This window comes from Carcharhinus amblyrhynchos, chromosome 10 (genome assembly GCF_965287045.1).
Source record: "Carcharhinus amblyrhynchos chromosome 10, sCarAmb.v2.hapA, whole genome shotgun sequence".
In the NCBI taxonomy this organism is placed as follows: Eukaryota; Metazoa; Chordata; class Chondrichthyes; order Carcharhiniformes; family Carcharhinidae; genus Carcharhinus; species Carcharhinus amblyrhynchos.
This window is the reverse complement of record NC_137333.1, coordinates 42,159,590-42,186,307: the sequence shown is the minus strand read 5'-3', so window position 1 is coordinate 42,186,307 and position 26,718 is coordinate 42,159,590. Positions and strand designations below refer to the sequence as shown.

The 26,718-nt window shown below is 41.3% G+C and overlaps 1 protein-coding gene across 3 annotated transcripts in view; it reads right to left on the bottom strand.

Annotated features, from left to right (window-relative positions):
* poglut2 (protein O-glucosyltransferase 2) overlaps positions 1-26,718 on the bottom strand; it is a 79,032-nt gene that overhangs the window by 48,247 nt on the left and 4,067 nt on the right. For all 3 annotated transcript variants that reach the window (XR_013888030.1, XM_080196921.1, XM_080196919.1), the window contains exons 2-5: positions 25,760-25,965; positions 23,114-23,319; positions 19,387-19,464; positions 11,383-11,555 (exon numbers count right to left, since the gene is read on the bottom strand). Coding sequence is in view for 2 of the 3 variants with exons in the window: in XM_080196921.1 (XP_080053047.1) it covers positions 11,383-11,555; positions 19,387-19,464; positions 23,114-23,319; positions 25,760-25,965 (663 nt within the window). In the remaining variant the exon portion in view is untranslated. The remainder of the gene's footprint in view (positions 1-11,382; positions 11,556-19,386; positions 19,465-23,113; positions 23,320-25,759; positions 25,966-26,718) is intronic.

Genomic DNA, 26,718 nt, shown 5'->3' with positions numbered 1-26,718 from the left:
TCTGCTCCCAGTTTTCAAACAGCGCATTTTGCTTTGTCATTTATAGACTCATTGCCATTTACAACTCCTGTAGACCCATCTTTCGTTTATTTACCTGTACCATTTCCCACTCCCTTTTGCTTTGACACATCATCAGCTCAATCATTTAATCACTCCTACTTTCCACTCTGTCACAGACTGACCCTTTTATTCTTTCCTTCCCTGATCTCCCCTCTTTCCACCTGTGTACCTGCTCAAAACCTGTGACATTTCTAACATTTTCCAGTTCTGATACAAATACACAAATTAACAGCAGGAGTAGGCTATCGACCTAAAACAAAGTCACCAAAGTCACTACCTTACTGATCTGGCAATGTTCTCCGCATTTTCTGCTTTTATTTTAAATTTCTGAAAGCTGCTGTATTCTGCTTTTTTTCACAAAGCAATATCACTTTTCTTTCTTTGACTGCAAGATAAGACAGTAAAGAGTTGCTGTGTCAACTTGTTGACATATAAAAACTATTTAATTGACATACTGAAGTACCAATCAATGTTGTATCAGAACTAAATCTATCTGTTTGAGAAATGGTGATAAAATCTCTTGGCAACAGAGCTGCTCAAATTAAAAGTAAATTACTTTACTAGCAAGAACTATAAAGCTGATGATGCTAAGTTTTGAACTGTCTGAAGTTGCTTAGTCAGAGTGTAAAATGATTAATGTTGAAATCTGAGATGTGTTGTACGTACGTCATGTATAACTAACTTTATGAGGTTGGATGATTCAACTCCTATTATTTGTCATGCAAATCATGTTGAGTATACTCCAGTTGGCCTACTCTCCCAAAGTCAAAGACCTATAAAACTTACTTGAATTTCCGTAATAAAATGAGAAAAAAATTGCTAAAGAATCTGTCATTGCTTTAAGAATATCGTGAAATTTAAGTACTACCAGTACTCACATCAAATCTATCAGCCATTTAACCTGTATGTAATCTAACATAACTCTAACATTGTGCTTTGTTTCTTTTCCAAGACATTGTTGCACACAATGTGCACATTATATCATTTTTCAAAATGCTAAATTAAATGTGGTCACTTAGCTAATCTGACAAACTGATCGAGAAACCAAAAAACAGACTAATACACCATATTCAACTGATGTGTGATGTTTTACAACTGATTATCCAAGTGAGTTTGACCATAGCTTAAATACTATGTTCCAAACAGTTGTAAGTAAATATTGTGTAACAGATACCAACAGCTGTAAGTGTGCAGAAAGTATGATTCATATTACAAGTTAATGAAACTTGTGATGTGTAACAGCAAGATCTTAAATGGGATCATTTCTAAATAGTAATATGGATTTGCTGATAAAAACGTGAAGAATAATCAGTTATTCAAGGTGCTATTTCTGTGGAAACAGAGATAAAAATAATTTGAAGACTTGAGCCCAGCCTGAAAATATCAGATATTACAAAATAGCTTCTAAAAAAAAGATCGTCATTCAAAACAATGAAAGCCTATTATTTGAAGTATTTAGCATGTGCAATGTTAAAATTGCCTGACCCCCCACCCCCATTCAACAATTCAATGCAATCACAATTAAAATTGCAGTTACATTTATAAAAGTTTCCAAGCTGTTTAAATTTGATGATGTTAAAAGAATTGAAACTGCAACAACTATGTGTAGTTAAAGGTTAATATATTAGCATGAAATATAAACATCAATTGTAACTTATTTATTTTCTATGATTTAATTACAGCAGAGGTATGACTTCTTGACGAGGTTAAATTTGTATAAATATTTACCTACTTCAACCAATTAATTTAACAAAATACACCATACAGCAAATTACGGCAGCACTGTGGCACAGTGGTTAGGACTGCAGCTTCACAGCTCCAGGGGCCTGGGTTCGCTTCCAGGCTAGGGTCACTGTCTGTGTGGAGTTTGCACAATCTCCTCAAGTCTGCGTGGGCTTCTTCCGGGTGCTCCGGTTTCAAAGAACAAAGAACAACCCAGCACGGGAGACTGGCCCTTCGGCCCAACGAGCCCACGGCCACAGTCCAAAGATATGTGGGTTAGGTTGACTGGCCATGCTAAAAATTGCCCTTAGTGTCCTGAGATGCGCAGGTTAAAGGAATTAGTGGGTAAATATGTAGGGATATGAGGATAGGACCTGGGTGGGATCGTGCAGACACGATGGGCCTATTGGCCTCTTTCCGTACTATAGGGTTTCTATGATTCTACTGCAGATGCAGGAATCTGAAACAAAAACAGAAAATGCTGAAAAATCTCAGGTCTGAAAGCATATAGTACTATACTACAGTTGGGTGTGGGGTGAAGCTGCTGTGGGGATGCTGGAGCACTGGGGGCTAGATAGAGGGCCAGCAATAGGTGGAGGTGGGAAGATTCTGACAAAGATGTCATGGATAAAAAGACAAAAGGGAATGTAAATGTTGGTGATCATGGCGAAGAATGGTGCTGATAGTAGCATGTTAAGAAATCAGAACACGTTAATGGCAAAACAAAGGGAAGCAGTGTGTCAAAGGACAACCTGGAACAGGTAATTGATAGCCCTAGTGGGGTGGTTGAGGGGAGGGGAGATGGTGGTAGGGGGAAAAGATGAAAACCAGGATAAAAAGAGGGGATGGAAAAATGAATCAATAGAAGAAATGAAAATAAATTGATAAAAACAAAATTGGGGTTAAGGTGGAGGAAAGAGTTCACAGTATGAAGTTGTTGAACTCAATGTTAAGTCCAGAAGGCTGTAAAGTGCATAATTGGAAGGTGAGGTGCCTTTCCTCCAGTTTGCATTGGGCTTCATTGGAACATTGCAGCAGGCCAAGGATGGACATGTGAACATGAAAGCACAATGGTGTGTTGAAATGACAAGCAACAGGAAGGTGTAGGTTCTGCTTGTTGACAGATGACAAGTGTTCTGCAAAGCTGTTACCCAGCCTGCATTTAGTCTCTTGGGAGCAACAAATGCAATAGACCATATTGAACAAGATGCACATGAAGCACTGCTTCACCTGAAAAAAGTGTTTAGGCTCCGTAGATAGTGAGCAGGGAGGAGGTAAAGGGGCAGATGTTGCACCTTCTATGATTGTATGGGAAGGTGTCATGGGAAGGGATTGAAGTGTTGGAAGTGATGGAGGACTGCACTAATGGTACCTGTGGAATGCTAAAAGGGGGAGTGGGAAAGATATGTTTGGTGGTGGCATTATGCTGGAGATGTTAGAGGCAGATCCTTTGAATGCAGAGGCTGGTAGGGTGAAAAGTGAGGGCAAGGGAGACCCTGGCATAAACTGTGAAATCTGTGACAATTGAAGAGACTGGTTTCCCAACAGTAACTGACTGTGGACAGGTTAGTTCTCATAGGAAATTACAGTGGTCTGTTTTGAAACTGGCCATTTTGTTCAAGTTCTGAACTCTTCCACTGACAAAACCATCTCTTCAATGTTACTACATGTTTTCACAACCAATTTCTTCGAACTGCATGCAAGCCACTTGTGACCCGATTTACACAAACACTAAAAGGGTAATGGAACAGGGTGAAGCTCGAAGGCAGAAAGGTGTCCTGTCCCACAGTTATTGCACTGACATATTGTGTCTTGCAAATTCAGCATCGATATAATTATTTTGTTTATTGAATAAAAGTAACTGTCAATTGTAATCCAGGAGTAATTTACTGTTGTGGTTTAAGACTATTTCAAATTTCTTACCTGGTAAAATAATGAAGATGGCCACCTCGTGGAAGAAAGTCAGAATTGCACCTATTTTTGACTATAATGTCTGAGGGAAGCCAAATTATAGTAAAGCCTCACACAAAGTTGTAGTTACATTGCAGAAAATTATAGGCTGAATAATATGGGGTGGGGTATTGATCTTCCTGCAGGACTCATTGAATATGAGTTCTCCTCGTAACAGGCAGTGGCCTGCCCTGCTGGAACTCATAACCTGAGCCTTTTATAATGCAGGTCCATGACTGGGCCTGCTGAACTGTAGTCCCAAGCAGGGACGAGTGTGTGTCCACCATGGTAGTGCTTTTGCTTTGCATTCGGTAATAAATTATTTTTCCTTATAGTCAGGTTTCCTGAGTCTTCATAATAATCAGCTTCATCCTTTTTAAATCGGAATTCTCCCTTTCCACACCTGGCCAGGTTTTAAAGCTAATGCAACAGCTCCCACATCCCTAGCAGGGCAGACACCAATCCAAAGTTGGTTTTATCTTACAGGAGAGGAGTCATATCCCGGCCCAGTGTCCTAAATACAATTATTGTCAGAGATCTGTCACCAAGAGGTTACTTTCAAAACTGGGTGAAGCTAATTACAAACCCACTTGAAGAGAACCTACTTCCTACAAGTAGAAGGTGCTTCTCCTGTCTCTGGTCATCTCCAGAACCTACGCTCACATCGAATTTCCAACAAGGATGAGGCAGCCAGGAGGGTTGGGGAGTGGGAGGTCAAGAACAAGGAACAGGCAGAGGGTGGGTCAAGGTGCAGGTGAGGCCACAAACCCGGGAGGTTGGGAGGGAAAGGGTGGGTTAGGAAGTGGGAGAGGCTGCTCCAAAATAGCAGCGATCCAGTCACTTGGCCCTACACCAGGCCGGCATAAACCAACAGTTAAATGCATCTCATAACACTAAATGAGAATACAGCTTTCATGAACAGGCTGACATTAAAGAAGAAGTGACTATGTTAAAATAGGGACAACCATATCAGAGCCAATCCATAAATGGAGACACTATGGACTTCATTGACCTTTGAAGAGAGGGTGTTGCTTCCAGAAGAATGAATGCCGTTGATGGAAGCCCAGCAATATGAGCAACCCAATTCTCTTTCCATTTAAAACAATGACAAATTTCTGGGAAGGAGAATTAAAATCTCTAAAAAAAATCTAAAATAAATAGTATCCACTGGCTACACTTAGTTGGCCTGAATGAGCTGTAATTGATAGCTTGTACAGAGCATTGTCCAACATTTGGGAAGTCTGTGATCAACCTACAAAATTAACATCATTCTCTCGACTGTTCACAATTGAGACTTGAAAAACTGCATGAACAGAACACACAGGCATTGCTCAGCTTTGATGCAACATAACCCCTGACATAGCACTGTGTCATTTTCATTGACAGAAACTCAGAATTATTGTTGGTTTTTCAATTCTCCCTAAAGCTGAATGATTTGAAATGTTTAATTTAAAGTAATATGGGAGCAGACATTTGCAAAGACTTCCCATTCACTGTCCTGTTGTTATGAAAGGAAGCAAAGAGAAATGGACAGTAATCAATATTATCGAATGTCATTGGTGTAAAACTTACACAAGGTCACAAAGGTGGGTGTTTGGATGCTGCAATATTCCATTTTGTTGTGACATTATTGATCTTTGAGGTTACAGTATTTTTTCAAGAGCAGTCATTAAGTCTGAGTTACCACTTAGTAGGGGCATGACAGAAAAAGCAGGACCTTCAACTGCCGTTATTAGAGTTCAAGAAATCCACGCACATAGCACACACATACGCACACACATGTTGAACTACATTATGAATGCACCACTCATGGCATTAGTCCTGGGTGTTGGGATTTGAACCAGGAACAACCAGAGGTAGGGATGCTATCACCCTACCATTAGACCTTCTCCTATTTTCATTGGTTCCAAAAGTATAAAAATGTCCCTTAGGCTAATACCAACACATCCAATTCTCAAACCTTGTCCTTAAAGGGAGGAACTTGCTGTAATTTCAAATTAACAGTGCTGCCTCCACAAATATATTTGCATGCTATACTCTCATCCCAAAGATTTATGTTACAAAGAATTACAAATAAGTCATGCACTTGAAAGTTAACACAAAATGCCACATCTTACTCCTAACATTTTGAACATCTTTTTGCCTTGTGGATACTTTCAGACATTGATCAGGGATTTTGCTTGAAATGTTAGGCAATTATCTTTTTGTGGTATTAAATCATTACTGCAGTTGAACAATTAAGAACATGGTAATTGTTTAGTTAGCTGAAATAATAGGTTTTCCAGGTCTCTCCTTTTAGAATGTTTAGGATTATTGGGAAACTCAGCTGGATAGTTTCCTTTAAGCTCCTGAAACATGGGCACACCTATGTAATGCTGATCATCTGAATTAATATTACATACTTTTCTATGCAGGTTGCCTAGTCAGCTAGCTGAAACATTATACCCTAAACAGAAGTAATATAACTTGAAGAGCCTCCTTGTTTTTCTGTAAAGTTAGTTTAAGTAATTTACGTATATAGTTACTTCACCTGGTAGTTCAGAACTTGAGTATTGCTGAGAAAAACAATCTGGTACTCAAATTAGCTCGTGCTTGCAAAACTCAGAACATAGATCCAACATTACGGGCCCTACTTTACCATTTTGATTCTAAGTGCTGGATGGATTTGAAACTGGCAGTGTTCCAGATCTGACTTTTAGACCTATTCTGAGGCACCCCCTTATGCACTCTGCCTGCAAAAATATCAACAATTCTGAATCACGTTGCACAAGCCTGTGGGCGGGGTTTAACATGCCCTAAATCCTGCAGCTCTGACCAGCACCTCCGGCTGCGCATGCACAGAAGACAGAATACAGCTCCCCTGCCACATCACTCCTGGGCCAGATAATGCCTCCCATGGCCCCCACAACATTGCCCTACCCCCACAACATTTCTGATCCCCTTATCCCCCCCATCCCCTCTGCCACCCAGACCGATCACAGGGAGAGAGACAGCAGACCCTCCCTTCCCCTCCACTGATCTCAGGCAGAGAGGCAGCAGACCCTCCCTTCCTCCCTACTGATCTCAAATGGAGTGGCAGTGGACCCCCCTTCCCTCTCACTGATCTTAAATGGAGCGACAGTGGACCCCCCCCCACCCCCTCACTGATCTCAGGCAGAGTGGCAGTGAACCCCCCCCATCTCCCTTACTGACCACAGGCAGAGTGGCAGTTGAGCCCCCCCCACCCTCCACTCTGATCTCGGGATAAGTGACAGCAGGCCCTCCCCCCTCCCTTCCCCCTCATTGATCACAGGCAGAGTGGGAGCGGAGCCCCCTTCCCATCCTATCCAACCGATCTCAAGCAGACAGCATTGGTCACTAGCACCTACCTCCTCACTATCTGGAGCACCCGAATCAGGCTTTTGTGGAACAAGTCTTTTTCCTGCCAATTCTGGATGGGCGAACGTGGTGGGAAAGGGGGAGATGCAGGGAAGGTTGGGCGTGCAGCCCATTAAGTCAATTTAAATGTATGCAGATATGTTAAAATCACTGTCATGCCGATTTCAGGCGTGGTCCCAATCGTGGCCATTTTCGGACCTTGGTAAAAGGGGAACCAGAGGTGGGCGCGGATCGCACTACTCGCCTCACATCCAACTTTACCAAATTTTCGCATCCGAAAACTGGTACAACTTGATGGTAAAATCAGGCCCTACTTTATTCTTTAACTGGTCAACCCTTGCTAAATAATCTGACTTTACTGACTGACAACCTATTCAGGATTATCATAAGAACATAAGAAATAGGAGCAGGAGTAGGCCATCTAGCCCTTCGAGCCTGCCCCGCCATTCAATAAGATCATGGCTGATCTGTCGTGGCTCAGTTCCACTTTCCCGCCCTCTCCCCATAACCCTTAATCCCCTCTCTTATCAAAAACCCATCAACCCGCGTCTTAAAAATATTTAGCGAGGCAGCCTCCACCACTTCAACGGGCAGAGAATTCCAGAGATTCACCACCCTTTGAGTGAAGAAGTTCCTCCTCAACTCCATTCTAAACCGCCCCCCCTTTATCTTGAGGCTGTGCCCCCTAGTCCTACTGTCTTTTTTGAGCGGGAAGAGTCTCTCCACCTCTATCCTATCCATCCCATTCATCCCTTATACATCTCAATGAGATCTCCCCTCATTCTTCTAAACTCTAACAAGTACAAGCCTAGTTTATTCAGCCTCTCCTCATAGCTCAACCCCCTCAAATCTGGTATCAGCCTAGTAAACCTCCTCTGCACTCCCTCCAAGGCCAAAATATCTTTGCGCAGGTGCGGCGCCCAAAACTGCACACAGTACTCCAGCTGCGGCCTCACCAATGCCCTATACAGCTGCAGCAAGGCCTCCCTACTTTTATATTCAATTCCCCTCGCTATGAAGGCCAGCATCCCATTCGCCTTCCTGACCACCTGCTGCACCTGCAAGCTGGGTTTTTGCGACTCATGCACAAGGACCCCGAGGTCCCTCTGCACCGTCGCCTGCTGCAGTTTTTCGCCAGGTAAGTAATAGTCCTTCCTACCATTCTTCCTACCAAAGTGGACCACCTCACACTTGCCAACATTAAATTCCATTTGCCATTTCCTGGCCCATTCGCCCAGCCTATCTAGATCCTTCTGCAGACTCTCCACACCCTCCGCACAATTTGCCGTTCCCCCAATCTTGGTGTCATCAGCAAATTTCGACACCCTATACTCGGTTCCCTCCTCCAGATCATCTATATATCGTCAGGCTCAGTGTGGTTTACATGTGCTTGCTAGAAGCTAGATATATTCAAACACAATGTCCAGTTGCTTGCAAATAGAAAGAGCACATCCACATATTGCATCTTTTTCAGCTAAGCAAAAGCTTGGGGAACAGCCATTCCCTCATTCGTTCCTCATGGCTATGCCTTGGCTGATCAGGGTTGACCTGTTTAGTGTGAATAAAACAAAAGTCTTGCAGTTAACTATTCCCTGGAGCAATCTCCATGGCAATGTCACTACCAATCAGAGTCCTCTTGCCAACCAATTAGCACCCCCTTCTCATGCAGTATAAATTGTTGTTCCCTTTAGATTTAGTATTCTTGGGAATCTGTCCTGATGAGTACAAGACAAAAACTTCAACATCATGTCTCTTTTGTCAATAATAATCATTTATATTTCCAACACCATCTTGAGTTCAAGTTATACTTGCTTATCATTGTGTCTCCTGCCAACATAAGATGGTCACCAATACCTGTCCCTGCATGGGCACTTGTCCATATATGCACAGAAGCCATTAGTGTCATTTGCAGGAGACATAATGCCAATTGGATCTTATTCAGATCCTGAAGCTGTTCACCCAATTTCTAAATACTGGGGATGGGTATAGGTTGCTTGGCTACTTGCAGTATCTGGGGATTGAGGGAAGGGAGGCTTCTGTTCCACCCAATAATGGCGATTCAGTTTGCAGTTCAACAGCTTGCTCCCGGTGACAGGCCCAAATTAAGGGGAAGAAGCTCCAGAGCAGGAGCCTCAGAAACCATGGGAAGGCTGCAATTGCAAACATTATAAAGAGACTGCTTCCCTTTAGTGTTAATTTGTTACCACTGGTGCTGCAATGTTTGCAATTCCAGATTGTTATGACCATGCCATGTGCCCTGATACACTTTGCCTCCTAAAAAATGGTGGCCGCATTTACAACTGTGCATGCATGGCATTGACAGCATCAAGTCTTTCCTTATCGGCACTAAGAATCATAGAATCATTGAAACCCTACAGTGCAGAAAGAGGCCATCTGGTCCATCGAGTCTACACTGACCACAATCCACCCAGGCTCTACCCCAATGTCCCTACACATTTACCCGCTAATCCCTCTAACCTACGCATCTCAGGACACTAAGGAGCAATTTTAGCATGGCCAATCAACTTAACCTGCACATTTTTGGACTGTGGGAGGAAACCGGAGCACCCAGTGGAAAGCCATGTAGACATGAGGAGAATGTGCAAACTCCACATAGACAGTGACCCAAGCCGGGAATCAAATCCAGGTCCCTGGAGCTGTGAAGCAGCAGTGCTAACCATTGTGCTACCATGCAGCCCAAACAAATACTAAGGTAGTGTTAGGAACCACATTGATGTTATCTGCGAAGCTGTCCCAACTTGAAACACCAGTTTGTGGTGGCATATAATTTTGTTTTTGAAATGGTGTGAAGAATCATGTGAAACACCAGTGAGAAGAATCAGCTCAGTCATTGTTTAACAATTATTAAAGGCTATTTATTAAGTTAAAGAAAAAATAAATCCACATGAACAGGGCCACAGTACTCAAAGTCAATTAAGTATTTAAGCCATGAAACACACACACAATTATGTAGAAATTACCTCATATTCCAAAATATATCTACAATCCCTGATTCCCCTGTCCCAAACAACATCCAAACAAATCTATAAGTCAAATCCACCTTATAGTTACCAGACCATACAAGGTTGAGGATCATGTCTGAGAAATGTCTTTTCCTGTATTTAAACTGCCTTCATGAAGGCATAAGACTTAGATGTGGGCTTAACCTCCTGGCTGTGAGTTGTGCACTGGCCTCTCAGGCTCTTGGGTATAAACTGGATTGCCTGCTTCCAAGGGTGCTGGCAATTACACTATTTTTCCTCTTTGATTCTTCATTCTGTGTATTTGGCTGTCTGCATCTCTCAAATTCCTGAACTCTAGAAATTAGCATGTTTATGCCTCCACTATCTCTTAATCATCTAGGTAAGCTGTTTCCTACTAATACAGCGATTTACACCTGGTTCTGTCTAGATGCCCGCTAATCTTGTAATTGGGAAAATCACATCTTTTGAATGCTGGCTCGTGCTGTCTTGGTTGATTTCTACCTGTTGCTGGGCAGATCACATCCCATCATAAAAGCAAAATACTACGGATGCTAGAATCTGAAACAAAATGCTGGAAAATGCTCAACTCTGAAAGAAAATGCTGGAAAATCTCAACATGTCAGACAGTATCTGTGGAAAGAAAATAGAGCCATTAGAGCTCTAGAGAGAACAAAGTAGTCAAAAGACGTGATTTTCCAGCATTTTCTGGTCATTCATTTTCTGTACATTCATCAGAGCTGTGATGAAGGGTCATCAAGACTCGAAGCGTTGGCTCTATTTTCTCTCCACAGATCCTGTCAGACCTGTGGAGATTTTCCAGCATTTTCTGTTTTTGTTTCACATTCTATCATGCCTAAATTCTTGTTACTTCTATTATTAGGGAGATCCATGACATTAGGCGTACAGCAAAACATTAAACCATTATTCTTGCATACAGTTTGTCTTAACACACTGTATAAATAATTATCCCGTAATCATTGTATAAACAGGAAGGGCAGGAAAATTCAACAGGCCTGGCAGCATCTGTGGAGACAGAAATAGAGTTAAAGTTTCAAGTCTGACATGATTCTTCTTTGGAACTCTTTCTAAAAAGTTCGGATGGAGGGTCATATTAGATTTGAAACATTAACTCTGTTTCTCTTTCCACAGATGCTGCTAGATTGCTGAGTTTATCTAGCAGTTGTTTTTGCTCCAAACCTCCAGTATCCATAATATTTTGCTTTTAATTATTTACACATTTGTCAATTAAAGTTAATTTTAAGTCATGCAATTGTAAATAATGTCTTACCGTCCCATAGTTTCTAGAACTGAATCTGTAATGTCATATGTTGGCATTACAATATCTCTTGTATTATCTGACCCACACCAGGAGAAAATAGGGTGAAGCTTCTCAGTAGTTTTTCTCTTTTCTAAAGGCCAATCTCCAAGATTTACAAAGAACTCTACATCTGGTATTTTTACCTAAAAGTAAAATACATCAGTATGAACATACTGCACCAGCACTTTATAGGCAAATCACTTTTTGTCCGCAGATCTTGTATTTTGTATAGCCAAACCAAACACCTAAACTATAAGAACTTAAAAACATCCATTAGTAATACACAAACAATATTTGCAATGTTCTGCTTCATATATCATTGTCTGTTTACAGTCAATGCTATCTGAGTTCAACCAATTGGATCCTACTTGAATCAAAATTTAGAAAGGTGCTTCTTGGAGCAGCCAAAGGTAGCAGCCTTCCTATTTTCACAAGTCCTGCATGCAGCTATCCCTCTTCACTGGCAATTTCAATCACCAAGTTACTCAGCTTGCCCTTTCTCCTTTTATTTCACTACAATTCTATCCTCCCTTTGCCTCTCCACCCACATAAGCTCTGCTGCTCATATTCACGATCATTTTGCCACTCATTATTTCAATCAGTGACAAGGCCATCTCTGACCATTTCCTTGTCTCTCTTCCCAGCTGCATCCGCAGCCACTTTCCAAACCTGTTTCTTTCTGCATTGATTCCTGAACTCCTGAAATTGCAACATTACTTTCAAATTTTCAATATTCCAACCTTTGACCCTGTATTTATGAATGTCTGTATTGATCATCCACAAACTTTGTTCCCAAGTTCCACCTTCATTCCAGTTCCCGCATTGGTTACTAACAGAGATTGTGCACATCCTTGCCGTCCTATTTGACACTGACTTGGCTGGACAGCTGGTTCATGATGCAGAGTGATGATGCCAACAGTGTGGGTTCAATTCCATACCAGCTGAGGTTATTAATGAAGGCCCCACCTTCTCAACCTTGCCTGAGGTGTGGTGATCCTCAAATTAAAATCAGCACCAGTCAGGTCTCCCCCTCAAAGGGAAGAACAGCCTATGGTCATCTGGGACTAAGGTGACTTTAGCTTTACCTATTTGATGCTGAGTTGTGCTTTTGAACAATATCCTCTCTATCACAAGGATTGTCTATCAATGTACCCACTCAGGTGTGGTCACACAGTAGCCTGGAAATTACTATGCAGTCCTTGCTTTGTGATAAACACCATGCATGCAGAGCTGCACAAAAAAGGCATCATACACTGAAAAGATTGGCAGTGCTGCATACAACTAGATTTTAAAGGAAAAATCGTTGTGTACTTTCAATTTGCATCATTGTCAGTCTGCCCTTGCTTCAGGCTGAAACTTCCATCCATATGTTCACTGCTTCCAGGTTTGACTATTCTAATGCTTTCTTCAGCTTCCCATCTTCCACCCTCCATGAAATTGAGTTAATCCAGAAATTTTAGCTTATTCTACTGCAATTTCTCCTCACCCATCCTACCTTCTGCTCGCTGACTAATATTGTGTCCTGATATCCCTGTGCCTCTAACTAAAAATTCTCAACATTTTTAAATTCATCAATGGTTTTGATCCTCCCCATTTCTGCAAATTTCCTCAGCCCTACAACACTCTCTGAACAGTGCATTCCTTCAACTTTGATCTTTGTATATCTCTTTATTCCCTTTGTTCCACCATTAGCAGCCAGCCCTTCAGCTGTCCAAGTCTCCCGAACCTTTCCACTTCTCTGTTTTAAGATTTTCCTTAAAACCCACCTCTTTTTGAAGCATTTAATCGTCCTTTCACTTAACTGTTGCTTTAGTTTGGCATTCATTTTTGCCTGATTACAGCCCCGGGATATTTTTCTATATTAAAGGCACTATAGAAATCCAAAGTAGTTATTGCTATATGGAAAAAAAAGTTCACAATTGCAGCTACAGGAATGGAAACACCAAGGCAGATGGGAGAGTTTCGGAGAAATGATGGAAGCTTTGGGGGGAAATATAGGGTCAAAAGCCTGCCATGGATTCCTTCTCAGATCTTGCAACTGCAGGCACTTCCATCAATGTTAAAGCTATCTTAATTTTACAGAAAATGTATCAGTGTCTGAAACATTATAGCATAACTCAGGAGTACAACAATACCACTTCCTTGTGTTCTGGATATTTTGCAAAAGTACTTTTTCCAATTTCTCTGAAGGATTAAGAATTGGCAAGATGAGGCTTGACACAAATTGTTAAACTGTTTTCTTTCAGTGTGATAAGCACACAAAACAGCTCTTATGATGGAGGCCATTTCATTCATTCTGCCTAACTCTCCTTTCCCAAAACAAGACAAAGCATCAGAAAAGAGAGAGAATAAATAGAAATAATCAGTCAGTTCAGGGAACCCAAAGGTGAGGAATAGGGTGATGTAACTTTTATGATATCCACCGCTTTTCCCACTTAATGTGGAAATTATAACAATTAAACAACTCACTGGAGGAAGAGGCTCCACAAATTTCACCATCCTCAATAATGGTGGAGACCAGCAAATCAGAGCAAAAGATAACGCTGAAGAATTTGCAGCAATCTTCTGCCAGAAGTGCCGAGTAGCTGATCCATCTTGGCCTCCTCCAGTGGTCCCCAGCATCTCAGATGCCAGTCTCCAGCCAATTCAATTCACTCCACGTGATATCAAGAAACAGTCGGAGGCACTGGATGCTGAAAAGGCAATCGGCCCTGATAATATTCACAAGTGCTGAAGACTTGTGCTCCAGAACTTGCCGTATCCCTAGCCAAGTTCTTCCAGTACACTGGCATCTACTCATCAATGTGATAAATTGCCCAGGTACGTTCTGTACACAAAAAGTAGACCAAATCCAACCCGGCCAATTACCGTACAATCAGTCTACTCTTGATCATCAGTAATACTAATATTACTAATATTGATTGGAATAGCAATAGCTCTAGCTCGTTAGAGGGGTCAGTTTTTACACAAAGCGTGCAGGAAGGCTTTTTTGACTCAGTGTGTAGATAGGCCAACTAGAGGTGAGGCTATGTTGGATTTGGTGCTGGGAAATGAGCCAGGCCAGGTGTTAGACTTGGAAGTTGGTGAGCATTTTGGAGATAGTGACCACAATTCAGTTACATTCACCTTAGTGATGGAAAGGAATAGGCATGAACCTAGGGGCAGTAGTTATAGCTGGGGGAAGGGTAATTATGAGGCTATTAGGAGAGAATTAGGGAACATAGGTTGGACTAGGAAACTACAGGGGCTGGGAACATCCGAAATGTGGAGTTTATTCAAGGAGCAGCTACTGCGAGTCCTTGATAAGCATGTCCCTGTCATGCGAGGAAATGGTCAAGCAAGGGAACCGTGGTGCACTAAAGAAGTTGATTCGCTGATTAAAAGGAAAAAGGAGGCCTATGTCAGGATGAGGCTTGAGGGCTCAGGTAGTGCACTGGAAAGCTATAGATTAGCCAGGAGGGAGTTAAAGAGTGAGTTAAGAAGAGCTAAAAGAGGACATGAGAAGACTTTGGCTGATAGGATTAAGGAGAATCCTAAGGCTTTCTTTAGATATGTTAAGAATAGAAGATTGGTTAGGACAAGTTAGGGCCAGTCAGAGACAGCAGTGGGAAGTTATGTGTGGAACCGGAAGAGATTGGAGAGGCACTGAACAAATATTTCTCTTCGGTATTCACGCAGGGAGACGTAAATGTAGTTGTGGAGAACACTGGGTTACAGGGTTGTAAACTGGATAGTACTGAAGTAGATAAGGAGGATGTGCTAGATATTCTTGAGGGTTTGAAAAAAGATAAGTCCCCTGGGCTGGACGGGATTTACCCTAGGATTCTCTGGGAGGCAAGAGAGGCGATTGCAGAGCCTCTGGCTCTGATCTTCAGGTCATCGTTGGTCACAGGTATAGTGCCAGAAGACTAGAGGATAGCGAATGTTGTCCCATTGTTTAAGAAGGGGAATAGAGACTTCCCTGGGAATTATAGACTGGTGAGTCTTACTTCTGTTGTGGGCAAAGTATTAGAAAAAATTATTAGGGATAGGATTTATAGTTATTTAGAGAGTAATGAATTGATTGGAGATAGTCAGCACGGTTTTGTGAAGGGTAGGTCGTGCCTTACTAACCTTACTGAGTTTTTTGAAAAAGTGACCAAAGAGGTGGATAGGGGTAAGACAGTTGACGTGGTATATATGGACTTTAGTAAGGCGTTTGATAAGGTTCAACATGGAAGGCTTCTGCAGAAAATGCAGATGTATGGGATTGAGGGTGATTTAGTTAATTGGATCAGGAATTGGCTAGCTGGTAGAAGATAGAGGGTGGTGGTTGATGGAAAGTATTCGTCATGGAGTTCGGTTACAAGTGGTGTGCATCAGGGATCTGTTTTGGGGCCACTGCTGTTTGTAATTTTTATAAATGATCTGGATGAGGATATAGAAGGATGGATTAGTAAATTTGCTGATGACACCAAAGTCGGAGGAGTGGTAGATAGTGAAGAGGGGTGTCATAGTTTACAGAGAGACTTGGACAAGTTGCAGAGCTGGGCCGAGAGGTGGCAGATGGAGTTTAATGCGGAAAAGTGTGAGGTAATTCACTTTGGCAGGAATAACAGATGTGTAGACTATAGGGCTAATGGTAGGACTCTGAATAGTGTTGACGAACAGAGGGATCTAGGTGTATATGTGCATAGATCCCTGAAAGTTGGAAATCAAGTCAATAAGGTTGTTAGGAAGGCATACGGTGTCTTGGCGTTTATTGGTAGGGTGATTGAATTTAAGAGCCGCAACGTCATGTTGCAGCTGTACAAAACTCTGGTGCGGCCGCACTTGGAATACTGTGTACAGTTCTGGTCCCCACATTATAGGAAGGATGTGGAGGCATTGGAGAGGGTGCAGAGGTTTATCAGGATGTTGCCTGGTATGGAGGGAAGGTCCTATGAGGAGAGACTGAGGGATTTGAGGTTGTTTTCGTTAGAAAGAAGGCAGCTAAGAGGAGACCTTATTGAAACGTACAAGATGATTAGAGGTTTAGATAGGGTGGACAGTGATAGCCTTTTTCCTCGGATGGAGAGAGCTAGCACGAGGGGACATAGCTTTAAATTAATGGGTGGTAGTTATAGGACGGATGTCAGAGGGAGGTTCTTTACCCAGAGGGTGGTGAGGGAATGGAATGCCCTGCCTGCTGCAGTTGTAGATGCGCCAAGTTTGGGGGCGTTTAAGAGGTCCGTGGATAGGTTTATGGATGGAAAGGGATTGGTTTAGGTTAGAGGGTCATTGCTTTTTTCTTAATTGGTCGGCGCAACATTGAGGGCCGAAGGGCCTGTTCTGCGCTGTAATGTTCTATGTTCTATGTAACGTGATGGAAGGAGTCATCAACAGTGCTATCAAGCAGCACTTGCTCAGCAGTAACCTGCTCAGTGATGCCCAGTTTGGGTTTCCTCTGAGACAGTCAACTCCTTACCTCATTACAACCTCGGTTCAAACATGAACAAAAGAGCTGAATTCCAGAGGTGAGGTGAGAGCGACAGACCTTGACAACAAGGCAACATTCGACTAAGTGTGGCATCGAGGAGCCCTAGCAAAACTGGAATCAATGGGTATCAGGGCAAATTCTCCACTGGTTGGAGTCATACCTGGTACAGAGGTTACCATGGACCTGAAACTCAACTGGACTTGCCATATAAACAGAGTGGTTACAACAGCAGGTCAGAGGCTAGGAATACTGCAGCAAGTAACTCATCTCCTGACTCCCCTAAGCATGTCCACTATCCATAAGGCACAAGTCAGGAGTGTGATGGAATATTTCTCACTTGCCTTGACGGCTGCAGCTCCAACAACACTCAAGAAGCTTGACACCATCCAGGATAAAGAGCCCACTTGATTAGTACCACATCCACAAACATCCTTCCAACAAACTCACTTCCAACACCACCTACTCTCAGTAGCAGCAGTGTGTATTATTTACAAGATGCACTGCAGCAATTCACCAAAGATCCTTAGATAGCACCTTCCAAACCCATGACCACTTCCACCTAGAAGGACAAGGGCAGCAGATACATGGGAACACCACCACCTGCAAGTTTCTCTCCAAGCCACTCACCATACTGACTTGGAAATATATCGCCATTCCTTCAAAGTTGTTGGGTCCAAATCCTGGAATTCCCTCCTCAACAGCATTGTTGTCTACCCACAGCACGTGGACTGCAGTGATTCAAGAAAGCAGCTCACCACCACCTTCTCAAGGGCGACTAGGGATGGGCAATATGCTGGCCAGCCAACAGCACCCATGTCCCATTACTGAATAAAAAAAAGTTTATACTCCAACTGGTTGATTGTATGATTGTTCAGCTTTGTGTCTATATTCTGCTGTTTTTGGTGATTAACACGTAAACAATCCCTGGCCTTTGTCTCATTCTAAGGTAAGCCTGCTCCTGTTCTGGGAACACTCTTCTATACACATCATCAAGGTGGGATCAGTTTCTAAGCATGATGAAGATGCAGGATTGAGTGATGTTCTCAATGTTAAAATGGGATTTTGGTTTCACAGGATCTTTTCGGCCCACCTGAAGGGGCCTCAGTTTAACATTTTAACTGAAAGATGGCATCTTTAACAGTGCAGCGTTCCCTCAGTACTTCAACGGATGTAAGTTGAGAATTTGTATCAAAATATCTGGAATGGGGCTTAAATTTACAACCTTCTGACTCAGACGAATGAGTGCCACCACTGAACAAGTATTTAAATTTTGTTCTTGGCTAAATGCATTTGATTATTTGGAATTTTTATTATGACTACTAATGTCCTGCATGGATCTGAACTATTCGCCATATTTATTAACAATCTATATGATGGAATAGAAATCCACACATCTAAATTTGCTAATGACAATGAGATAGGTGACATTGTAAGCATTGTCGATCAAAGCATAAAATTACAAATAAATTAAGTGACTGGGTGAAACTGAGGTAAATACATTTCAATGTCGGCAAATCTGAATTTGACCACTTTGGAGCTAAAAAGGATAACAACAGGTTATTTATAAATGAAAAGCTAGAAACATTGGTGACCCAAAGACTTGGGGGTCCAAAGTACATGGATCATTAAAATATAACAAGTGAGTTCAAAAAATATATTAAAAAGCCGGTAGAATGCTGGGTTTACATCTAGAAGATTAGAAAACCAGAGGATAGAAGTGATGCTGCATCTGCACCAAGCATTGGAAAACCCTGGTTAGATCAAACCTAGAGTGGTGTTGGTAGCTCTGAGGATCATAAGTAGGAAGGATATTTTGGCCTTGTACAGAGTGCTGCGTAGATCTACCCAGAATAACACCTCAACTTTAAGGGTTAAATTATGAGGCGAGATTAAATAAATGGAATTTAGGAGTGTTAGGGGTGACTTGATCAAAGTTATCAAGATCTTATTGGGAGTTGAAAGGGTAAATAGAATCTTTATCTCCATTTCTTCCCTCTCTTAAAATCACCCCTTTTCTGTCTTGTCTGACTTCTCTACTCCCCCATTTGTTCTAATTCAATAGTTCAACATCAGCATGCACCATATTACTTCATGCCTTTTTCCCTCTATATTTTTAAATACCATCATGTCTCTCTCCCTCAAACATCAAAAGAATAAAACACGACATAGGAGCATATCAGGGATGCAGCTTCGTTGGTTAGGGAGTCTAGTTATTCGAAGACACAATTCAAAAATTAAAGCTAGACTTTTCAGGGGTGAAATTAGGAAACATTTCTACACAAAGGGTGGTAAAAATCTGGACCTCTTACACAAATGGCAACTGATGCTCAGTCAATTGTTAATTTTAAATCTGAGATTCATAGAACTTTGGTAACATTATCAAGGAATATGGAGCAAAGGCATTTATGGAGTTGGGCCCTCGGTTACCAAGCATCTCTTTGAATAATCAAAACAGGATTGAGAGACCCCTGTTCCTATTTGTAAAACTTACTTAAACACAAGCAAAGATTGCTTACCTTTCGGGTCAGAGATAGCAAAATGGAATCCATGAATATCCGAAAACCAACATGTTCTCCAAATGTTTTCACATAAACCTAAAATATTTTTTAACGTGATTATTATGAGAAATAAATTTAACCCATAATACAAACTTCAGAAGAAATGGAACATGATAGTGATTGTCATTACTCCCAGACCTTTGGTCCTCCTACATTTACAATCCCTTCCTCTGCTTCATTATTGGTGGCAGGTATTTCAGTTTTCTTGGTTGTGCTATCTGGAAATCTATCCCTAAGCCTTTTGATCTTCCTTTAAAAAATTACTACAAAACTTCTCTTCAAATTAGTATTCACTTAAACTCACCTAAATCACTCTTGCATGGATTGGTACTCATTCTGCGAAATGTCAGTGCAAGTTGTTAATGTATTTCCCTGAAGCAATTGATGTGGATATGCAAGTTTATGATGTTTAGGATATGATATTTGTATATTGAATGATAAACTGTTCAGGTAATATTCGTTTATGTCTGTGCTGTTGATTTGTTTGAATGTAAACGCACTTCTTGTTTATGCCAGTAGTGAGTGATTCATTGTGGATTATATTTCTTAAGTGATGTCTGTTGTCCAGGGAAGTATTTTACTTCTTTATCTTATGTAGTTATCTACATGTGAACCATTTATTTTTGTCTGCATTGTTCAGTTTCTGCATGACTGCACCGCTAATGTGTTCCAGGGTCATGTTTTATCCTTTTGATGATTGAGAGAGAGAGACATGGTGGTGTTTAAAAATATAGTGGGAAAAGAATATGGAACAACATGGTGCGTATGGATTTTGAACTATTGAATAAAAATAGTGGGGGGAGTAGAGAAGACAGACAGAACAGGAAAGTGAAAAATGATTTTAAGAGAGGAAAGCAATGGAGAAAAGACTAAAGATATCAGAAAAACATAATTTGCCTAAAAATCTTTTCAATGTATAACAGTTATTAACTTGCTACCTTTAATAACTTAACCTCCCGCTAACCCCTTCCCAGTACCCCACTTACTCCTTCCACAGGCCACTTCCTTATCCTCTAGTTTGTTGAGTTCCTTACACCCAACTCCTCTGAGGCCCTCTCTGCTCCCCTCCTGATGCCCTCCCGACCTCCCTGCAGTTCCCCTCTCACAACCATCTCCCAACCCTCTCACTGCTGCCTGCTTCCACAGCCCTTCACTACCTTCTCAATTCTGACCATTGGTCCACCTCTTGGTGACTCTCTGCTGATGACGCCCTCACAGTTCCTTTCTCGATGCCACTCTCCCCACCCTCTTGATGCTCTTTTCCAGACCTTTTTGTTGTACCCGACTTGACAGCCCTCTCCTGATCCCCACATTGGTGTCCTCTCGATGTTCTCACCCAACCCTCTTGCTGCTCTCCAATCCCTTCTCTGCTCCCCTTTGACTTTCTTTTCCTGAGTCCTTTACTGCTCCCCTCTTGGTGGCCCTCTCCTGACCTCTTCAGTACTCACCTCTCAACCTTCTCCCAGCCAGCTTGCTTCTCACCGCTTAGTCTTTCCCTGACCCCCTCACTCCTCCCTCTTTACTCTCTTGCCTTGATCTCCTTCACTCCTCCCCTCTTTACACTCTTGCAGTGGCCACCTTTATTGCTCCCTTCTTGACGGTCCCCTCCCAATCCCCTTGCTGCTCCCTCTTGGCGCTCTTTCGATCCCCCCCCTCCCCCTTGCTATTTTGCTCTTGGTAGCCTTCTTCCAATCCCCTTTCTGCTTATCTCTTAACACTCCTCTCATGGGTCCATTGCTACTTTCCTCCCAACACCTTTCTCCTAAATCCTTGCTCACAGTTAGGGCTTGGGAGGTGGGTGGCAAGTGGGAAGCAGTGAGGGAGTCAGATGAGGGGCAGCAAGAGGAAGGAATTAAGCAGGAGGGAGTGAGATAGTGATGGGGCGGTATTAGAGGGAATGGAGGTTTGGGAGAGGGACGAGGCAAGTGGGAGGGAGAGAGAAACTGCAAGTGGTTGGGATTGAAAGGTTCAGGAGTGAAATAGTAAGCAGGATGAAGGGGGAAGTGGCGATCAGAAAGACAGCAAAGGGTAGTGGCAGAACAGCAGGAGGGACTGAGGGGATTGGAAGAAGGAAGCAGCAAGTTTGAGGGTTAACAGAGGTGGCAAGCAAAGTGGTGGTGTGTTTAAAATGACTAACTGAGTATGCGTAACTACAATGTGGTTCTTGGAGCATGCAGTGACCACACAAAATCAGCAAAGGAGGTAGCAATATTCAGGTAAGTTCCATTATTTACAAATTGTGCTAAAATGAAACCATGCTATTCGAATGCACTTTAAACTGGGGCTACCTATACACACTCTGCAGTATAACAGCAATGCTGTTGTGTCAGCCTTGCCTCATTTGGTTGCATTAGGCACCTTGGCAACATATGCTTGAGTTCAAGTTTGAACAGCTTGAGCATGAAAGCAAGGTTACTCAGTACCAGAGCAGTACTGAGGGAGCACTCTAAGGTTAGAGGTGTCATCTTAAACCGAGATCCTATCTGCTTGCTCCAGTAGATGTAAAACATCGCATGACACCAGTTTAAGGAGCTGGATGCTACCTCAGGTGCCCTGGTCAACGTTTATTCCTCAAGCAACATCACAAAAACAGATTATCCAATCGTTATTACATTTCTGTTTATGTCTGCAATTTGTCTGCTGCGTTTCCTACATTATAACAGTGACTACACTTCAAAAGAATTTCATTGACTATAAAGCATTTTCAGACATGAACTTGAACAGTGCTATATAAATACAGGTCTTTCTTATTTCTCTTCGCTCTTACCAAATATATTCTGTCTTCAAATTCTCAAGTATTTCATCCTTTTCTAGTGCCATAACAATGGGCTAGATCTTCCCAAATTGGATGGGGGGGTTATTTTGGGCAGGTCCTGACACCAGAGATTTTTGGTGGCCAGAGACAGGGCTTCATCTTGGAGAAGGAAGTATTCAAGAGCCGGCAAGCAGCCAATTAATGATGGAAAGCATTAATTCGGTGCTACTAACCCAATCAGAGGGCTGGTAGCTCAGCAGTCCTGTCAACACCAATGAGAGAGATGGCCATAGCTGAGGTAGCAAGGAAAAGTGAGGGCATATTAACTTTAAGGGGCCCCATCGGGTTGGCAGAATTGTTTTATTTTGTTTTATATTTTAATTTGTTTCTAATTTATTTTCATTTGTTTCTAATTTATAACTATTTTTTAATTACTCCTTTTCCTAATTTTTTTTCTCTCTTAATTCAATCTTGCTTTGCTTTCTGGGCATGATCTGACATCGAATTCAATATTCAAATGTGCACTTTCTGCTTCAAACTCTGCTGTTTGTTAACAACACTCCAAACTGACTGGTAAAGGAGAGACACATTTCTTCTTGCAGGCCTCAGATACCATGTACATTGGCTCCAATTTACAACAACCAGTACAAAAGATTATAGAAATTAAATGGGGATGGCCACACTTTATGAACAGCAAATACCATTCACCTGCTGACTACAGTACAATTTTTGTGCATAATAATTATTTATTATTATTAAGACACCCAGTATATTCGGGATTAATGCAGATTTCCTGTCAATGAACAACATTAATACATTGTAAGAATACAGCTTTTACAAAAAATCTGGAACATCTTTCTAAAACTCTTTCCTTAAGAATAAGAATTTAGCAGTAATGCTAAATCTGTAGACAAGATCAAACATAAATACCTTATTATTTTTTATTGTGTAATGGCACAAACTTTGTCTTTGGCCAAATCTTTTTGCAATTTCAATAGCATTTCTATCTGGATCCACAAAAGGAAAATGAGCCAAATCTTGCTGTATCTGTGGAAAAGACTGAGGACAGTGCATGTCTTTGTACCACTTGGTTCCATCTTCTTGTGGACAATCACAGGATTCATGGTACACATAGCCTGTATGGACAAAAATGCATTATCACCAGTAACCTCTCAAATAAATTCTTAATACAAAGTCACATGTCACCAAAGTAATAATTGCAATAGGAAGCCCTTATATATTCAAGTATTTCTTTGTGCAATTAATGTTACTTTTTGATTAAAGTAGATCCCTGCTTTGCCCTACTTTAATTTGTTTTATTTTAAAGTTGCACTGTTCTTAGGACCGGAATTCCCAATTTATGTGCCCAGTTCTGATTTTACATTATTCTGCATTATTGTCATAATTCATTGCCCTATGCTGTTTTTGTGCCATTTCATGTTGCTGTTTATCAGTGTCATTTTGTATTATTTCATGTCCCTATTTCATTTAGTTTAACTGGTCCCATGATCTGACTGGCCCCATTCTGAATTGAGTGCGAGGATAGACACTCGACTGCACCCATTTGCACTCTTCCCTCCAAAACCTCAGAAGCAAACTTTTCCAAGAAGAATATCCAATCAAACAGGGTTTTTCTGAAAGAAATGTCACAAATATACAAGTCAGGTTATTTGGCCCCTCGATCCTGCTCTGCTTTTCAGTAAGATCATGGCTGATGTGACTGAAACCTCAACTCCACATTCCCACCCATCCCAGACAACCTTACCTACTCCCTTGCTTATCAAGAATCTATCTACCTCTGCCTTAAAAATAATCAAAGGCCCTGTTTCGACTGCCTTTTGAATAAACAATCTCTAGAGTAAGGTTGTCAGGGGTAGGTGGGAATGTGGAGTTGACAACCCTCTTGAGAGATAAAGTTTTTCCTCATCTCCGAAACATCCTCTCCACATCTGCCCTTCAAAGACCCAGTAAAAAGTCTGACAACACCAGGTTTTAGTCCAACCTATTTATTTGATAATATACTCACAAGCTTTCGAGGGACACCCTCTTCGTCAGGTGAATGGAGAGTTCTGGCCTCAGACAGAGCATATAAAACACAGACAGTTTAGAGATTACTGATTAGAATTACTTTGAATTCATTTATATCCTTCGTTAATAAGGAGACCAATACTGCACAAGATAATCCAGATGTGGTCTCACCAATGCCTCGTATAACTGAAGCATAACCTCTCAACTTTGTATTGAGTTCCCCTCGCAATGATATTCTATTAGCCTACCTAAATACTTGCTGGATGTACATACTAAGCTTTTGCGATTCTAATCAGTAATCTCTAAACTGTCTGTGCTTTATATGCTCTGTCTGAGGCCAGAACTCTCCATTCACCTGACGAAGAGGGTGTCCCTCGAAAGCTTGTGAGTATATTATCAAATAAATAGGTTGGACTAAAACCTGGTGTTGTCAGACTTTTTACTGTGTTTACGCCAGTCCAACGCCGGCATACCCACTTCAAAGACCCCTCAGGAGCATATATGTTTAATCAAGGCACCTCTTACTCTTCTAAACTCCAATGGATACATGCCTAGCTTGTCCAACCTTTTCTCATAAGGCAATCTGCCTATTCTGGGTATTAGTTTGGCAAGCATTCTCTGAACTACTTTGAATTCATTTATATCCTTCCTTAATAAGGAGACCAATACTGCACAAGATAATCCAGATGTGGTCTCACCAATGCCTCGTATAACTGAAGCATAACCTCTCAACTTTGTATTGAGTTCCCCTCGCAATGATATTCTATTAGCCTACCTAAATACTTGCTGGATGTACATACTAAGCTTTTGCGATTCAAACACTAGGACACCCAGATCCTTCTGCATTTTAGAGCTCTGCAGTCTTTTATCATTTAGATATTACACCTCTTTTTTATTCTTCAGCCAAAAAAGAGAATTTCACATTTTTCCATGTTATATTGTATTTGCTAGATCTTTGCCCACTTATTTAACTGATCTATATCCCTTTGTAGCCTTTTTATGTCCTCTTCAGAACTTACTTTCCTACCTATCTTGGTATCATCAGCAAATTTAGCAACCATATCTTCAGTCCCTTTATCCAAGTAATTTATATAAATAGTAAAATACTGAAGATCCAGCACTGATCCTTTCGGCACACTGCATTACATCTTGCCAACCACAAAATTACCCATTTATGCCTTTTCTTTTGTATCCTGTTAGCTACCAACAAGTTTATTTGGTAGCAAACACCACTAGCTTCCGGGGCTTTGCCCCATCATCAGTCTTTTCCTTTTTTTTTCTCAACCCTTTACTCTCATTTGTTTAGGAGGCAGAATGATGGTTCTGCTGTTCAGTGAAGTCCCAGATGCCCCAATGCCCTTGCCACCACCAGTCTGAATTTCTAGCAAGTTACTGTGCGAAATCTGTTTCAAGCTGAAAATGCAGGAAAAGACTGAACAGTATACCTTGAAAAATATTTGCTCCAGCAAGATTTGGCCATGTATTTGTACACCAACACATTACATCACTGGCATGTTTCATGGTAATTATATAAAAAATATGAAGTACCTTTTAAATAATATGGTGACTGAGCAACATGTTCATCTTGGAATTTAACTTCAATTACCAGGTCCATGTAGCTTGAATACATTCGGTATCTGACGAGAAATGATCCATCTTTCCGGTCCAATACTTGCACCCAAATCCTAGTGAATTGCTCGCCAGGAGAATAAATGTTCACTGTAAACAGATTTTCACCTGGTGAAGAAGTAAAGCTGTTGACAAAAAAAATTTGATTTATTATTGCAAGTAACAATGTAAATTATTTTAATTAATGCATGGTGAACACCACATTACAGAAGTATACAGTCTAGTATAAGTTTTCAATAGCTACACAGACAAACATAAAATCAAAAATATCAAACACAACATATCAATTTTTTGGTCTTAAAAATGAATGTTTTTTAAAATTTCATTTCAAAAACTCCAAAATGAAAGTAATATTTGTAACTGGTGTATTTTTCCCAGTTTGAATAACAATTTGAAGTTTGCCTTTTTTTTGTTTTTATTCCAATTCAATCCAAATCAAGTCCAATTCAGAGCCTCAACAAGTTGAGACATTCCCGATCCAAGCTGGCAAGACAAGGCTCTCACCTCCTGTCTTGGGCTTGATCTACATGATCCAAGCTGATTGGAGCAGGCATAGCTCGTTCTCCAAAGCTCGATCTCATCTGCATCTTAGCTAAAAGGTCGAAATGCTGCTTTAAAAAATTGGTTCAAGTGAAGTTGAAATGTAACCTAATGACTTCAAACAAGCATAGCATGTCCATACTACACTTGATCTTAGCCAAAAGACCAAGATATGCATCAGCATTTTCAATTAAAAAAAAAGCACACCGATGGCAGTTTGTGTAGCAATGACAATACTATAAGGATGAATAATTACAATGAAGTTGTTACATAGTTTGAGTGATATTCAACATTAGTATTAGAATAATAGTGCCATTAGTAGATGCAAGAATTTAATC